Raw genomic sequence first — 14036 nt, forward strand, 5'->3', positions numbered from 1 at the left:
GGTTTGGGGGAGTCAAAGTTTTGGCACAAAAGACCTTTGGCAGCCTTTTCCTCAGAATACCAGAGCCCGTGGCGAATCACTTTTAAGGGTGACCCTCACGGGTATTAACACTCATTGTGCTTATGTGGTTTTGTGTTGTGCGTGAATGATGTTTTCTGTTGTGATGCAGTCATGCAGATTCCAATTATTAGACATTACCTTTCCCCACTTGTCAGCCAAGAGGCGACAAGGCACTTTTTATACTGCCTAATGAATTTTTATGATCTTCCTCTTTCTTAAATTTCTTTAAATGTGCCATGATGAGTGTTGGCTTGATTATTCTCTAACAAATCTCCAGTCCCTGCCAGCATAAAATGCTGCTCCAAGGCACATTGTCTCTCCCGCTGACATCATTGTATTTGACCCAGGAATGGCAATGTCTGCAAAAATAGGGTTACAGATCATAAACAACTTTTTTTTTTTTTTTTTGTAGCCTTGCCCGAGTTAGCTGGACCACACACTCAAGCCTCTCTAATAACATTGTTTTTCTATTTGTCATTTGATTTGTCAGGCCAAAATTCCAGTCCATGTTTATATGTAAAATAGATAATGTGGCTATTAATAAATGGCTTTATATTCATAGCTGAATAATGCATGTATAGTCAGTCATATGATAAATGCGCTTACAAAGGTAAAATTACACCATCACACTGAATAGGAAGCATATGTCTTACGTTGACTGTTATGTTAATTGAATTGTAATTCTATCTCCATATGGGTAAAATGACTTTGACATATTGTCACATAGTATAGTAATGGACATCTTTTTGCCTCCAAAACTTTACACTCTGGTTTCATCTTCAAATGAGCTTCGACTCATGTTTATGCTGCCTCCGATTTTACATGGGAAATTTGCAAATTTTAAGCCATATAATTCTGCATTAGGGATCACATATTGGAAGTTTTGTGGACCTTTTTTAAATATTTTTTTTTTTCACAGTCCAGTTAGGGGCCATTGTTTCGAGTGAACTCTATTTAGATAAAGACACACTCAATGGTACACTTGTATAGTTTGTTTTTTTGGTTTTTTTTTGTAATACAGATTAAATACACAATGTGTTCAGACATGGTCAAAAGGTTCAGTTGATGTTTGACCAACTAATGGATATAAATATTGTACTGTAAGTGATTTTACCATAATTGTGCTAGTTGTGGTAGTTGCAGCATCTTCAGCACCACTGACATGAAATTATCATTAATTGGTCTACAGAGAATAATGCGCAAAAAAAAAACTGTGTGGTATGTGGGCAAAATTACCTAGTTAATGAAAAGGTCAGAGAATGGCCAGTTGTTTTCAAGGAGAGTCCACACATTTTTAAATAACCACTTTTAATAGTTGTCTGCAGAAGAGCATCTCTGAATGACCAACATGAGCTTAAAACATATTGGCTACATCAGCAGAAAACCTCCCTGGATTATTCTTGACAGTTACAATTAGGTTGTTGTTGATTTAAGATCAGAATTTGAGTCAGAATTTAAAATATATATATTATGAATCCAATCAAAATCTTCTCTTGTTGCAATAGTTCACACCAAGGGGCTGGTGACCTATTTATTGGAACATGCTATGCCTCTTTATGCCAACTGAGGATCCCGTTTACTAGAAACAGTTAGCAGGAAAATGTTCTATGTCCCTAAGAAGGCATTATCTCAAGCTGGTTCCAGAAACATATGTGACTGGAGTGGTTGGCATACAGTGCTCAGCATAAAGGAGTACACCCCTTTTGAAAACTAAGATATTAATCAATATCTCAGTGAATGCAAGAAAAATTTCCAAAATTTTGACAAAACTGAGTTTTTTTGTTTTTTTTTTAATAGAACATTTTTTTAGCTCATTACTTGAAATGTTTATAATACCACTTAGATTACAAAATCTTCACTTTTACTCAAATTAGGTGATGCAAAAATGATTACACCTCACAACAAAAACTACTACATCTAGTATTTTGTATGAACTCCATGATTTGTAAGGACAGCACCAAGTCTCCTAGGGATGGAATGAACAAGTTGGCGACATATTGTAACATCTATCTTTTTCTGTTCTTCAAGAACGACCTCTTTTACTGTAGAGTCTGGATGCTGGATGGAGAGTGATGCTCAATTTGTCTTTTCAGAATTCTCTATAGGTGTTGGATTGGGTTCAGATCAGGAGACATACTTGGCCACTGAATCACTTTCACTCTGTTCTTCAGAAATGAAACATTGGCCTTAGTTGTGTATTTTGGATCATTGTCATGTTGGTAAAGTGCACGACAACCAAGGGCACGGAGTGATGGTAGCATGTTCTCTTTCAATATAGATCATTACATCTGTGAATACATGATGCCATCAATGAAATGTATCTCTCTGACACCAGCAGAACTCATGCAGTCCCACAAAAGGACAATGCCAACACCCTCTTTCACTTTAGGCACCATACATTTTTCTTTGTACTCCTCACCTTTGCGACTCCATACAGTTTTGAAGCCATCCATTCCAAAAACATTTATCTTGGTCTCATCACTCCAGAGTACAGAGTCCCAATAGTCTTCTTTTTCAGCATGGGCTACTGTCATTCTATATATATCCGCCTTTTTCAGCCAGGGTGTCTTCAAGTTTCTTCAGGGGTGCCTTGGCAAAATGCCTAAAAATTGCCCAAAAACTGTATACAAGCCAGCAGGTAGATCAAGCTTTCCTTTTAGTTACACAAAGCCACAGGTTTTCATTGTGCACAATTACAACTTTCTAGCCGCTGCCAACATAAGAAACAATTTTATCATTAGTAGATAAGAATGACATCGGGCACCTGCACAGCATCCTTGCTTGCCCCTCCCTTGCCTCTCTATCAGGGCTGGGGTCACAATAGTTGAGAGAGAGAGAAACTGAGGAAGAAAAGAAACTGGAATACTAGTCAGTACCAGTGTGCAAAGGTATATTTTGCTTTGTAAGGATAAATCACCGCTAACGTGTGCACATGTTGCTGCGTTCTGTAAAACTATTAGTTTAGTGCTTTTTTTGTTTGTTTTTTTTACTTTTTTTTTAATGGGTGCCTCGAGATTTTGCAGAATTTTAAATGGTGCCTCAAGATTTTTAGATTTTTAAAGGGTGCCTCGAGATGGTGCACAACTTTAAAAAGGGTGCCTTGACTGAAAAAAGGTTGAGAAACACTGCTATTATATTGATGTTATGTTTAATGGGTAACTAGTTCTTGCTGTATGTGCTGCTGAGTATTGGTATGTATATTGAGCTTTTAAGAGGTTCCGTCTGAGCTCCATCAGCATTGAACTGTATTTAGGATGCTTTGCTGGGCGTAGTGCAAAATATCTGAATAGAGCAGGTTTCAGTTCAAATGCTTTGCACTGCAATCAGTAAAACATCCACTGCATGTGCATGCAGAAGGGCCATTGCTTGAAGGGTTAATTAAGCTCTATCAGCAGATGGAGGAGGGCACTATGGCTCTGCTGACCACTCTGCAACAACCTGAAGAATGATGATTTAAAAATGGAGTATAATCATTTCCAGGGAAGTTGGGCAGGTGGTGATGGGTGTTTTCCCTGAGAATACATTAAATGGCATTTCAGACTTTATTCAGCTCTGGAAATTGTGTGCCAACATTGACAACAGTATTGTAGCTGGAATTTAGAAGTTTTGCTAATTTTTTTTACTCTTTTTCTTTGCTTTCATAATTCTGTTTCTATGAATGTATTATTTGCACTCTAAAGTAGTAATTTAAAATGTGGTTGACCTTACAGCTTTTTGTGATTTTAGAGAATCCTTTTGACCAATTATCCACTTTTATTTTGTAAAAATTCACAAATTCATTCACATTGGAACTTCAAGTGGTATTTGTCTTTTAAATATTTCAGTGCATGTAGGTCGGTACAGTAGTTTTAGAAACTGTCATAGTCACTTTTATAGTTCAATAAAGAACACTTTTTTCAATCAAAGAAAATGTGCTAATAAACTTTTCTGGAAATTATACAATGTATAGTGAATTTCAGTGACTGCAAATGCCTAGCTAACAGTGCAGTGTTTATTCTAGATGGGCCTCGCTTATCACTTAAATTGACGAACTGGGGTTTTTGTAAAGCTTTTTTAAAACTTGGCTGTGCACTTTGTGACTTTTGCTATTTAATGATGGGATCCTATTTATCATTTTGGATGTCTAGAGGTTTACAAAGTCACATACTTGCCTGTGGCTATTCACAATATGTAAATAGGAGCCTTGGTAATAATCTATCTTCTGCACTGCAAAGAGGAAAGTGTGCAAAGAAGCCTTCTTGCTTCACACAGACCTCATGCGTTCACCCTGGTGAAAATGCTCTGTTAGATTGAAAGCTAAACTTTGGGAATTAGGCAAAATGTGCCCCTGCAGTGGGGCCACCGCACTGCAAGGCATGACTGCTTGTTAAGTCTAGGGTTTCTGGAATCAGGAGTACTACTTACCTTCTCCTCGTCCCAGCAAGCTCCCTTGATCCATGTGAATGGTCCATTGCAGCCTCCTCTGTAAGCTACTTCAAGTCACAATCATTCTCCGCGCCAGTGCCTGCTGGAGCTGTGAGTCCAATAGGCAATAAAGCCTGTTCTGCAACCCCTTACATTTAATGAGCATTTTATCTCTTACATTGCATAGGGGCCCCACTGCAAGGGTACATGCTGCCTAATTCCCATAGTTCAGCTTTAAATGATTACATGTGGTTTGCCGTGCCCAAGACTATGGCTGTCATGCAGCAGTGGCACAGGGCTGACTGGAAAATATTTTGTTTTCTCTTAAATCAATCAGAATATATGACTGTAAAGATAGTTTATTACGACAGTGCACTTGTCTTAAGATAAATATGGTGGCTGCAAATCCTGACCAGCTTCTGTTCTATTTTTCCAAATTGTCTTCCAGGACAACATGTTAGATAAAGGCACCTCCTCCAAAAGGAACAGGAAAAGCGTCACCAAAGACACTTTAAAAGGAAGTCCTTCTGCTGAACCGCTCAGTTTTTGTTTCCTCCAGCCGGGGAAGATACATCACCAGGGGGAGGCCTCTATTTTTCTGGCTTTCCTTTTCTTCCATCCACCTCTTTACCTACGTGTCTCTCTTGGGAGCAGCTGGTAGGGTTCTCTGCTAGATTGCCCTCCAAGACCCCCTCCTCTGTATGGGAAGAAGGTGGCGATGGTGAAGTCCATGTCTGGAAACTGCACACCCCCTTAACAGGGATAAGCACAGGCAGCGCAGGTTCCTAGTCTAGGTGTCTGAGTGCATGTTCCATCTAGAATGTAGGACATGTTTGGGTGAGGTCTGTGTTGGGTGGCCTTGCTGAGGTCCTGTTTGATCAGCTGATACCGGGCATTAATCCTGGGCCAGATGAAATAATTTCCAGGCACAAGAGGCTCTGACTCTAAGCCTCGTTCTCGAGAGGCCCATCTGGTACCTTAATTGTGGTTTCTTTCAGAAACAACTGTCAGGATGCTACAGGTGGAGGAGCTAATATGGCATTTTGGAATCTTCAATGCAGGCTGCAGCTCAGGTGGATACAGGCACCCTTGGCACGAGCCGGACACAGATAAACTGGAGGTTGCTGTACCTAATTGTATTCATCTGTTTTGGTTACTTTTATCTAGCTCTCCCTGTCTAAGGCTTCTTTGAATGAGCTTAGGGGTCCTGACTGATTTCTTCTCTCAAATGGTTCCTTCTGAGAGAGGGGGGAGAATCTGCCAGTGCCTGTAGCAACCTCTTCTACAGTGTAAGAGGGGTTGGCCGCCACATTTCAAGTTTTGACTTCCATGGTAGATATGAGATCCCTACTCAGCCTGATCTCTGCCCAAATTCCCTATTTCTGCACTGACACCTGTAGGGGTTTCTGAGAAGGTGTTACTTTGGGGGCATTACTTCCCCCACTACTCCTTCCCATCCAGATTCATCTAGTGGGTATTTTCAGCAGAAGGATACATCTACATTTAAGGAGAGAGGAGGAGGATTATTTCTCTGAGCATAGCAATGCTTATTTTCCTACAGTAGGAGAACACAGACTAAATATTCAAGCGTTAAATATCCTTAAAAGACGTAAAGGTTATGCAGTGGATGTTTTCTGAATGTATTTTGATACCTTAGGCTCACACTGGGACGCTGTATTTTCATACCTTAAGTTCACACTGGCATTGAAAGCAGGTGTCTGAGGGACATTTTTAATGCTCCTCAAATGCCTATGCAAATGATACTATGGACAGCACACAGTGCTTTTCACATTATCAAAACACGAAGCGTCAAAATCGCTTCACTTCAAAATTGAAGCCTCATGTCGAGTCTGAAGGAGTTTGAAGCTTTTCAACTCCTCCCATTCAAATCTGTGGTAACGCTTCATGCTGGCAGGCGTTTTCAGTGCATTTGTGGAGTATTAACATTACAGTCTATTATAGGCATTTGTGGTGCGGTTTTAACACACTCCAAAAGCGCACATAGGGTGTTTGGTAGCATTTTTAATGCTAGTCAAATGCACCTATTAACACAAATTAACACTAAATGTGCATTTGTTAAGAGTTGGCATCTTGAGTGTGAACAATCCCTTATATTGGGATTGGGTCCCTATTAAAAAAATAAATAAATAAAATGAATAATATAATTTGCTACGTGGTAAACGCTCTTGATGGCATTTAGGTGTGGCAGTGCAGCAGTGAGGGTTTCTGTCAACATAGTGTTTGGCAGCAAGAAGCAAGAGTCTCCTGCACAGCATTTAAGGATTGTCTGAAGTGTTTACTGCTTAGCTTTTTACATGTCATAGGTTGTCCCTTTTACATGTATTCCAGTGGTGTTATCTCATACAGTAGTAACCTCTTACATGACTTCTTATGTATATGTCCTGATGTTATAGGTTTCACATGTAATGTCTTTTACTGCATGGCAGCACCCGTTTAGGTCTGGTGTTGCAGACAGTTACACTATAAACTCTGTGCAGGATATGTGTGGTAATGATGTACTTATATTGTTGGCCATTTCTATATCGGTGTTAACCTTGTTCATGTTTTTCGGTCTATGCGGCATATATGTATTGTACGGCATGACAGCGTTTCTTTTGGGGAGTGTAATTTCAGCTTTCCACCCCCGTGTTTTGAAAGCTCAGACATGCTTTATAAACTTTGAACATATGTAGAGAAGGGAAGACAGCAGATAAACAGACATAACCTATGTAGGAGGATTTGTTTCACCTCTGTATATCACCTGAGGTCAGTCACTTCATTGGGTATATATAATGGTTTATAACCACTTAACTACCGCGCTATAGCCGAATGGCGGCTACAGTGCAGTAGTCCAGTTATATGACCTCCTCCCAAAATGCGCCCCCGGCGCTGTCTGTGATTGCTGTGTCCGTTGGACACAACTGATCACAACATGGTAAAAGGCAAATCACAGCGTCCTTTTGCCACGTGATCAGCTGTGTCCAATCACAGCTGACCACTATGTAAATACACTTACTGGTTATCGGTAGTACTGTTACAGTGTGAGGAAAGTACTGCCGATAATCAGCAAATGTCAAAGTAGACATCTGCACTGATTATCAGTGCAGCCCCAAAAGTGCCCAGCAGTGCAGCTAGTCAGTGCTGCCTCCTCAACGCACATCAGTGAAGGAGAAAAATTACCTGTTTGCCAAATTTTATAATGGAAACAAAGAAAACCTTTTTTTTTTTTTCTTTTTTCTTTTTTTTTAATTTTCTGTTTTTTTTTTTTTTTTATAGTGCAAAAAATAAAACATCCAGTGATGAATAAATACCATTAAAAGAAAGCTCTATTTGTGTGAAAAAAATGATAAAAATTTCATATGGGAACAGTGTTGCATGACCACTCAGTTGTCATTCAAAGTGCTGAAGGCTGAAAATTGGCCTGGGCAGGAAGGGGGTAAAAGTGCCCAATAGGCAAGTGGTTAAGGTGTTTTATGGAATGTCTTGAGCTCGCTTTGCTGCACTTAGTGGGCAGAAAGTTTATTTTACGTTCCAGAGGCCATATTTATGTCATGTATTTTGGTTGGTGTCTATCCTGTACCACAGTGTTCTACCTCTTCCATGACTTCCTGTGTTAATAGTGTGATAGTTTGTTGCTGCATTTATGTAGTGTCAGTGATTACACTACAACATATGTTTTTGTATAGGGGAATAACCAAGATTTTAAACATATTTGTTTATATTGTCTTTGTGCATGTCTTTGAAATGGTGTGATTCTTATTTTTGAGTCAGAACCAGGGGTGGACAGACAACTCATGGGGCCCCCGGGCAATAGGGGATCATGGGGCCCCTGTGTCCTTGCCCAAACTCAAAAAAGCCTATGAAAAAAGTACCAAGGGCATCTCATGGGGCCCCCTACTGACCCCGGGCCCTCGGGCAGTGCCCGCATTTCCAAATGGTGAGTCCGCCCCTGGTCAGAACCGGCCTTAAAGCAGGATTATTTTATCTAACTGTAAGGTGATTATACTTCTTCAAATTGTTAATGTTTGTCAGTAACCTTGATGACCTAATGCACATTGGTGCTACTATACTCCCCCTCCCATGCAAGTGTGCATTAGGAGATCTGTTCCAGACAAATTTTGGTGTCTCCTAACATTTAATTAAGTACTGTAGTTATGTTTGCAATTAGGCCAGGACACTACTGCTTTGTCTTTTCAGTGGCAGTAGGTGTGCAGTAGTTTGGGGTATCAGCAGCACCACCATGACACACATGACAGAAGTGTCATTCCTGGACAGTGGGTCCTTAGATGATATTGTCTTCTTCCAAGACACAGCGCTTTGTTACATTCGCATACAATGATGTAGGTGGTGAAAAGTTGCAGCATGTGTGCTTCTACAGCAGACCCTTCATAAATACTTATATTCTGTATAGGGTATGGCTTTTATCCCCTCCCTAGCTCAGACTTGTAAAACCCATGCATATTTTGTGGTAGTTATTCTCTTTTAGCTTGCACTCAAGACTTCATATACAGCTTCCTTCTATGTATGAATGTTCTTTACATTCCACATACAACTAGGAGCAAAACTATCTGAACTAAATAGATGATCATTAAAATACTTCAATTACCCTGTTATATTAACTACACAGGTTTCAGGGACATTTGTTTGGCCTTTTTATTGTCCCTCCCTAGTCTGGTAAGTTCTTGTTGATCATCTCATATGCTGTCCTGGAAGACAATTTGGGAACTCTGGAGTTAGGTTCACTGTCACCAGTCAGTGTCCCTGTTCACCGCCATGCCAGTTATATGATGACGCTGTACTGCACTGGTGACAGTATGTAAAAAAAAAAAATAGTGAAAATAATTTTTTTAATTTTTTCATTTTCTGAAAAACTCTATTTCCATGTGTCTTTTGAGGACAACAGGATTCCTGCCTTTGTGTTATGTATTTTTTCCTCTGTGTTTTTTTGTTCAGGTTAAGTCCTTTAGTTCTTGTTTAACCATTAGCCGCCCGGCCAATGGCCGTTTGGCGGCTTCAAAAGTGCTTCGGCATTCCGGGTGCACGCCATTTGGCGTCCTCCCGCACATGCGCAGTTTGCGCTAATACAGAGCCGCGCAGCGGGGCGATCTGTCACCGGCCGTGTACCTCGGACACGGCCGATGACAGATCTGAGTACCGGCCCCCGTTGCTGGTACCATGTGACCTGCTGTGACCAATCACAGCAGGTCACATGACAGTTGTATACAATGGATGGCTTCATTCATGCCATCCATTGTATACTAGTGCCTAGCTGTGAATGGTCACAGCTAATAACATGCACATGTCATGTGATTAGCTGTGACCAAATCACAGCTAAGCACAAAAAAAAACCCTGAATGAATCGATTTCATTCAGGTAAATGCTTGCTTATAGCAAAGTAATTCTTTGCTATAAGCAAATTGTGTAAAAAAAAAAAAAAATACTGATCACTTCCCCAAAGTAGTACAATGTTACTATGGTAACATTGTACTACTTTGGTCATAGTAAAATCTTAAAAAAAAATAAAAAAAAGTAATAAAAAAATAAAAATAATAAAAAAAATTTAAAAAAATTAAAAAAATATATATATTTTTTTTTCATACTGTCACCAGTCAGTGTCCCTGTTCACCGCCATGCCAGTTATATGATGACGCTGTACTGCACTGGTGACAGTATGTAAAAAAAAAAAATAGTGAAAATAATTTTTTTAATTTTTTCATTTTCCGAAAAATTATGACAAAAAAAATACAACTTCAAAAAACTCGCCATTCCTCTTATGAAGTACGTTGGACTGTCTACTCTGCAAAAAGGGTCATTTGGGGATATCTGTACTTTTCTGACATTCTTGGACCTCAAGAAATTAGATTGGCTGTCAGTACTTCAGGATTGATCAATATTCAGATATATCCCATAGTTTGAACTCTATAACTTTCCTACAAACTAAATAATACATCCTAATTTTGGTTATTTTCACCAAAGACATGTAGCAGAATACATCTCGGCCTAAATTTCTGAAGAACAATTATTTATTTGTAAACTTTTATAACAGAAACAAAGAAAAACGTGTTTTTTTTTCAAAAATTTTGGTCTTTTTTTGTTAATTTAGCAAAAAATAAAGACCCCAGCGGTGATTAAATACCACCAAAAGAAAGCTCTAGTTGTGTGAAGAAAATGATAACATTTTAGTTTGGGTACAATGTTGTATGACCGCGCAATTGTCATTCAAAGTGTGAGAGCGCTGAAACGTGAAAAATGGCCTGGGCAGGAAGGTGTAAAATTGCACGGTATTGAAATGGTTAAAACTCAACAGTTTGGCAGAAGAACTTGTAAGATGTCTATAGTACATACATTTTCTAATGAATATGTACAGGGTGGAGTGCTGACTTCACCTGTGTTTTTCAGATTTTTATAAGACAGGCCTCTAAATCAAGTCAATCCCATTTTCCTTATTGGGAATTTAAATTATTAGAGCATTACTGTATACAAATACCCACCGTTTTTGTTTTTTTTTTGCCATAATTTAGGGGCTGGTGGTTCTATTCAGCCCATGAATGGCCAGGGAAGATACTTCACTGGAGAACTGAGATCAAATAGGGGGGATATTAGGCAGTGCTTACTGAGAAATGTCAGCAAGTCTGACTCTCTAAGGAGAAAAACCCTTGCACAAAAAACATCAAAGCCATTGTTAGATTTTTTTATTTATTTTATTTTTGCTTTGTGTCATTAAAACTGGTCTAACCATATATTGTATCTATGCATCCTACTTAGTGACAGGTCAAAATCTTCATACAGTTGACAGTGTAGTTTAGAAAAATATTTATTTCCATTACAGAACAAGGTAATTAATAAGTGTTATACGCAAGCTTGACCATGCTGTACTATGAGACTTATTTTACCTTTCCACTTGAAGACATATATAGCCAGTAGATTAAACTTTCAGTACAGCTGATATGTGGCATGCTGTACATAGAGGTGCCAGCTTGTATTTGCTGTGTCCTCAGGAAAAAATAAAAATCACAGAATATCTTCCAGATTGAATACAATACAACTCTAAAGTGTATTTGTGGTGGTGATGAGTTGCAATTGTTACTCTATATGCAAGGAAGATGGTTGCGTAATTACAGACCAATAAAAAATTATTTTGCATAATTAATTTTTTTTTTTTTTCAGTTAAAACTTTCATTCACCCTGGATCAGGAAAGTGGAATGCCCCAAGGATGCTACATTTACCATTACAGAGACAGTAACAAGTAAGTTATTGCAGGCTATTTAACATTACAGGAGAGCTCCAGGTAATATATTTGGAAGGGACAGCCAGAGGTAGGTGTAATGTGATAATTGATCTTCGTTCTGTGCTTTTCTTGTGGTTTTCAAAAAAAAGTGATCTGTTGGCTCTGGTCAGTGCAATATGACTAGAGGCCTATACAATTAATAAAATATCAGAGACAGGAAGTAGTGTATGGATTAAAACCATGTGACTAATGGCATCGTTGGTGCGTCTCAGGCACACTTTTTTCATAAAGCCATAACCTAATAAGAACACCTCAGAGTTAAGTGTGATTAATGCATTAAACCTATGTCCCACTGGCAAGTTATATTTCCTGGAGTGCTTCTTTAAAGGAGTCTGGAAATGAAAAGATCTAGATCTAGAAGATCTAGGTGCTCAAAATTACATGAAAATGAGAAATACAAAATGGATATGTACTTCCATCTTTACATAGCACCATATTTACTTACTCATATATGCATATGATTTAGTTAAAACCTTTACCCACTGATTTGAAATCGGCAACCTTTTGTTTACAAGTAACCCACTTGCCAGACTAGCAGAAGTGGTACTGATTTGTTCAAAGTCCCCAAAAATTCTTGGTTCTACAAATAACTTAATGTGTTTTAGGACCTTCTCATGAACAGCAGCTGCTTATTTTGCTTTTGCACAGGATTTTGCTACATAATGACTTAATATGCATTTTTGTATACTGTATCTTGGGAAAAGGGTCTCTGCTGGGACTCTACAGTCAGGTCCATAAATATTGGGACAGCGACACAATTCTAAAATTTTTGGCTCTATACACCACCACAATGGATTTGAAATGAAACGAACAAGATTTGCTTTAACTGCAGACTGTCAGCTTTAATTTGAGGGTATTTACATCCAAATCAGGTGAACGGTGTAGGAATTACAACAGTTTTCATATGTGCCTCCCACTTGTTAAGGGACCAAAAGTAATGGGACAATTAGCTTCTCAGCTGTTCCATGGCCAGGTGTGTGTGTTATTCCCTCATTATCCCAATTACAATGAGCAGATAAAAGGTCCAGAGTTCATTTCAAGTGTGCTATTTGCATTTGGAATCTGTTGCTGTCAACTCTCAAGATGAGATCCAAAGAGCTGTCACTATCAGTGAAGCAAGCCATCATTAGGCTGAAAAAACAAAACAAACCCATCAGAGAGATAGCAAAAACATTAGGCGTGGCCAAAACAACTGTTTGGAACATCCTTAAAAAGAAGGAAAGCATCGGTGAGCTCAGCAACACCAAAAGACCCGGAAGACCACAGAAAACAACTGTGGTGGATGACCGAAGAATTCTTTCCCTGGTGAAGAAAACACCCTTCACAACACCTATGGTGCTTAAATATACAATTAACATAAATTCATTTATAAATGTGAATTAAAAAATTATATGTGATTATAACAAATAATAATAAAAATTAATGAAAAATCCACATCCCCCAGAGGAAGCTACGAGTCCCTGTAGCGTAACGCGTAGGGGAGGGGCGGTGACGTTATCACGCATCCACAGAGGAATGGCGAGTATATTTACTGAAAGCAAACACACCAGCTAGGCTGTCTGAAGCACGATCTGGATACATTGTATGCAAAGCTCTATTTACATTTACACAATGTGAGTGGGAGATCAAAGAGCAATAAATCACTTATATCCCGGATAAGACACTGTTTCTTTTCCCTTCTCTGCATGTTCCGTATATGGAGGAATAAACAAAGCAGCCAGTGAAGAAAGCACAATTGAGAAGGCTGAGCTGAGGAGAGAGGAGATGAGACAAGAGGGAGAGGTTTAAGCTGCCAACACAGACTTATCACATAAACTAAATTGAATAACAACACCATCTCAAATTCAAAGAAAATAATTGACATTCCCATTTTTTATTAATGTTTTATTAATTTTTTATTAATTTTATTCACATAGAATTGACATTCCAATTTTTCATTAATTTTTTATTAATATTTGTTATAATCACATATAATTTTTTAATTCACATTTATAAATGAATTTATGTTAATTGTATATTTAAGCACCATAGAAGTAAGTAATGATTGGATTATAGGTGGTATATTAAGAAATTCACACAATCAAAAAAGGTCAATCACAAAGGTTGATAATATTGGAGCGCGGTACAGTACAAGAATTCATAGTTTATATTTATACACCTAGAGAGGGTGTAATTAGTGCCTAGCGATCTAATATTTAATAAATATTCACTTAAGCACACTATTAACATTAATAATAGAGTAAGTTAACTCCTGGTGGCTCACAAAAAACTATTCTATTAAAA

At 38.5% G+C, this 14036-nt stretch overlaps 1 protein-coding gene across 4 annotated transcripts in view; it reads left to right on the forward strand.

Moving 5' to 3' along the window:
* Positions 1–14036, forward strand: part of DIS3L2 (DIS3 like 3'-5' exoribonuclease 2) — a 746747-nt gene that overhangs the window by 563142 nt on the left and 169569 nt on the right. For all 4 annotated transcript variants that reach the window (XM_089680086.1, XM_089680087.1, XM_089680085.1 and 1 more), the window contains one exon: positions 11632–11711. In XM_089680086.1, the coding sequence (XP_089536212.1) occupies positions 11632–11711 (80 nt within the window). The remainder of the gene's footprint in view (positions 1–11631; positions 11712–14036) is intronic.

Source organism: Staurois parvus, unplaced genomic scaffold (genome assembly GCF_062004578.1).
Source record: "Staurois parvus isolate SC_StPar_1 unplaced genomic scaffold, SC_StPar_1.0 ptg000235l, whole genome shotgun sequence".
NCBI lineage: Eukaryota > Metazoa > Chordata > Amphibia > Anura > Ranidae > Staurois > Staurois parvus.